We start from the raw sequence: 3,533 nt of genomic DNA, 5'->3' as shown, positions 1-3,533 counted from the left end.
AGAGGCCCGCGTACCACAAAAAAAAAAAAAAGAAAAAGAAAATTAAGCCATTTAAACTTGTTTAGAGGTGATTTTTGAATGTACAAAGTATGATCGGTCTTTGTAGTTAAATAATTAGTGAAGATGTTTTATTTTATTAAATTTTGGAGTATCTATCTCTCAGATTCTTATAAACTTTGAAATCTTTTTACAGCTCATTTGATGAATATAGTTCAGAACTTAAATCTGGAAGATTGGAATGGAGTCCTGTGCACAAATCTGAGAAATTTTGGAGAGAAAATGCTGTGAGGTTAAATGAGAAGAATTATGAGCTCTTGAAGTAAGTTTTAAATATGCCAGTTTACACTCTGACAAACCCCCATCCTTCCACATACTCGTGGACACATTTTTGTCCCTCTTAACATTTTTAGATATTCCATGGTTTTAATTTCTATTTTCTTGCTTACTCATGTGGTTGAATACCTTTTCGTGTGCTTATTGGCCATTTGGATATCTTTTTGCCCAGGAGAAGTGCCTGTTCAAGTTCTTGTTTTTGTTTTTGTGGGAATTCTATAGGTTTCTTGGTCATATGTATTCATCACAGCTCTTCTTGTACCACGTCAAATGCCACTAACTCTTTACTTTTGATGTAGCTCAGTTTATTATTTATGGCTGGTGCTTTCTTGTGTCTGGTTAAGAAGTTTTTGCCTACCCAAGGTCCTGAAGATATACTTCTGTGTTATCTGCTAGAAGCTTTATCGTGTAACCTCTCACATTTAGATTTCCATTCCGTGTGGAATTGGTTTTTGGGTAAGGTGTATAAGGTAGGTCAAGATCTGTTTTCTTCATTACATGGATATCTAATTGAACTAGCAACATTTATTGAAAATAACATACATTTTCCCCACTGCTTTGCATGGTTCCCTTTGTTATAATAAAGATGACCTAAAATGTGCAAGTGTCTTTCTTTTTTACTGAGATATAAGTCACATACCACTCGATTCACCCATTTAAGGTGTATAAAATCAGTATATTCACGAGGATGTGTGACCATCGACACAGTCAATTATAGAACATTTTCCATCACTTCAAAAAGAAACCCTGTATCCTTTAGCTGTCATTTTTCTGTCCAACCATGCCTTCAGCCCTAAGCTTTTACTTTCTGTCTCTATGGATTTGCCTATTAGGAAAATTTCGTGTAAATGTAATCATATAATATTTGTTCTTTTGTGACCAGCTGCTTTCGTTTACCATAAGGTGTTCAAGGTTCATTCATGTTGTAGCATTTAGCAGTACTTTGTTCCTTTTTATGGTCATATAATATTCCATCATAAGGATATATTACATTTTATTTATCTACTCATTAGGTGATGGGCATTTGGGTTATTATGAAAAATACTGGTAATAAACATTTGTGTACAAGTTTTTATGTGGACATACGTTTTTATTTCTCTTCCTTGGGTAGACATCTATGAATAGAATTGCTGAATCATATGGTAACTCTGTTTAACCATTTCAGGAGCTACTCAACTATTTTCCAGAGTGGCTGTACAATTTCATATTCCCACCAGCAGTGTATGAGGATTCTGATTTCTCCATCTACATGTCAGCACTTACTATTGTCTGACTTGTTGATTCTAGCCATTTTACTGAGTGTGAAGTGATATCTCATCATGGTTTTGATTTGTATTTCCTTGATGGCTAATGAGTCAGGCATCTTTTCATGTCCTTATTGGCCATTTTATATCTTTGGAGAAATGTCTGTTCAGATTCTTAGTTCATTTTTTAAATGGGTTCTCTTTTTAGTGTTTAGTTGTAAGAGTTTTTAAATATATTTTGGATGTAAATCCCTGATCAGATAATATGCTTTTGCAAATATTATCTCCCATTTTTGGGTCATCTTCTCAGTTTCTTGATAGAATTACTACATATATACCTTACTATAACTGTTAAAATTAATAGACTTTAATTTTTAGAATAATTTTAGGTTTACAGAAAAATTGAAGGGAGTACAGAGAGTACTCATATACCCTCTCTTCCTCCACCAGGCACAGTTTCCCCTATTTTTAACGTCTTGCCTAAGTGTGGCACGTTTGTTAATTGATGAACCAATATTTACACATTATTTTAGCTGAAGTCCATAGTTCACGTTCAGGTTCATGGCTTTCTGTTGTACAGTTCCCGCTGTGTCACAGTATCACACAGAACAGTTTCACTGCCCTAAAAACTCCCTATGTTTTCCCTTCTTCCCTTCCCCTGATATTGTGGGAATTGTGGGTGGTGGACGTTGTGAATCTGAAAGTGACCTGTTAATGTGTGTGTAAAGGTTTGAGAGCTGCTAACTTACATGCAGTAAATCATGTGTAGTGTATTGTGTGTAGCAGTGAAACCTGTAGAAAATACAGTTATATTTGTAAATGTTTATTTTCAGGAAAGTATCGGCATTATACCTTTGCTCTGTTGTGCTCTAGAAAAGAATTAGAAATCAATCTCTCTTTGTATTAAATTTATTTCAGGATTTTGACCAAACTTCTGGAGGTGTCCGATGACCCACAAGTCTTAGCTGTTGCTGCCCATGATGTTGGCGAGTACGTTCGGCATTACCCGCGAGGCAAGCGGTAAGTGAGGAGCCTTGGTTTCCTCGGGGTGTCCCGAGACATTCCCCATAGGGGTCCTAGTTTATATACTCCTGTAAAGTAGACTCGTTCAGCCGAGGAGCTGACGGAGTGAGCAGAACCAAGATGACCATAGTACTGGGAATCGTGATAAATGATAAACCTAATTAAAGATGGGAAGTATGAAAACATAAGCACACGTGTACAATACTATTGTGCAGTAGCCAGCGGAGATCACACCAGAAATTTCATGTTCAGGGTTTTCTTTAGTTTGCATGATTTAATTCAAAACCCATTTTGTTAGCACTGGTGATTTTTAATTATTATTTGTGGTTACATTGTTATTGACCTGAGTAGGTTCCAAATATAAAAGGAAATATAACACGTGTAAGAAAAGTCACAGTAGATATATAGTAATGGAAGGATGTGTTTCCAAGTACTGAAGAGTGAGGAATTCCCTCTGGGAGGAGACAGGTAAGGCTTTGCAGAGGAGGTGAGGCTGGCTTGGTAATGTGAAATCACTTAGGTACGCTAACAGTGAAAGGATAGGAGTTGAGGGAGAAAGCATTAAATGAGACTGAGGCTGTTGTATGCTGTTTGGAGAAGCTTGTTACATACCTGGCACGTATCAAGCACTCATAAAGTTTGGGTATAATTATACTGCATTATTTTTCTCAATTCAGTACATTTTTTTTAAAAAGATGCTTTAAAAAATAAAATATAAAAAGGCGTACAGATAAAGCCTCTCCCTCACCCCTGACCCCATGTGCTCATCTGCAAGGTTGTCTTAAACCACCAGAAACCCTACTGCACTAAGGTGCCACTTGTCATGGACTGTGTGGTGGCGATGTCACTCACCAGGCAGCACCGACCGCAGCTCCCACACTCCCAGGCTGGGGTTAAAGACACTCGCCGGCTCTTTGCACGCTCCCGCTCCCG

General features: G+C 37.2%; 1 protein-coding gene across 2 annotated transcripts in view; it reads left to right on the top strand.

Annotated features, from left to right (window-relative positions):
- The window catches only part of ATP6V1H (ATPase H+ transporting V1 subunit H), a 64,134-nt gene that overhangs the window by 46,456 nt on the left and 14,145 nt on the right, over positions 1–3,533 (top strand). For both annotated transcript variants that reach the window (XM_007464022.1, XM_007464021.1), the window contains 2 exons: positions 194–319; positions 2,496–2,597. In XM_007464022.1, the coding sequence (XP_007464084.1) occupies positions 194–319; positions 2,496–2,597 (228 nt within the window). The remainder of the gene's footprint in view (positions 1–193; positions 320–2,495; positions 2,598–3,533) is intronic.

The sequence above is a fragment of the Lipotes vexillifer genome, unplaced genomic scaffold (assembly GCF_000442215.2).
Source record: "Lipotes vexillifer unplaced genomic scaffold, Lipotes_vexillifer_v1.1 scaffold69, whole genome shotgun sequence".
NCBI lineage: Eukaryota > Metazoa > Chordata > Mammalia > Artiodactyla > Lipotidae > Lipotes > Lipotes vexillifer.
Note: the sequence above shows the minus strand (reverse complement) of the source record. Positions and strands in the feature narration are given on the sequence as shown.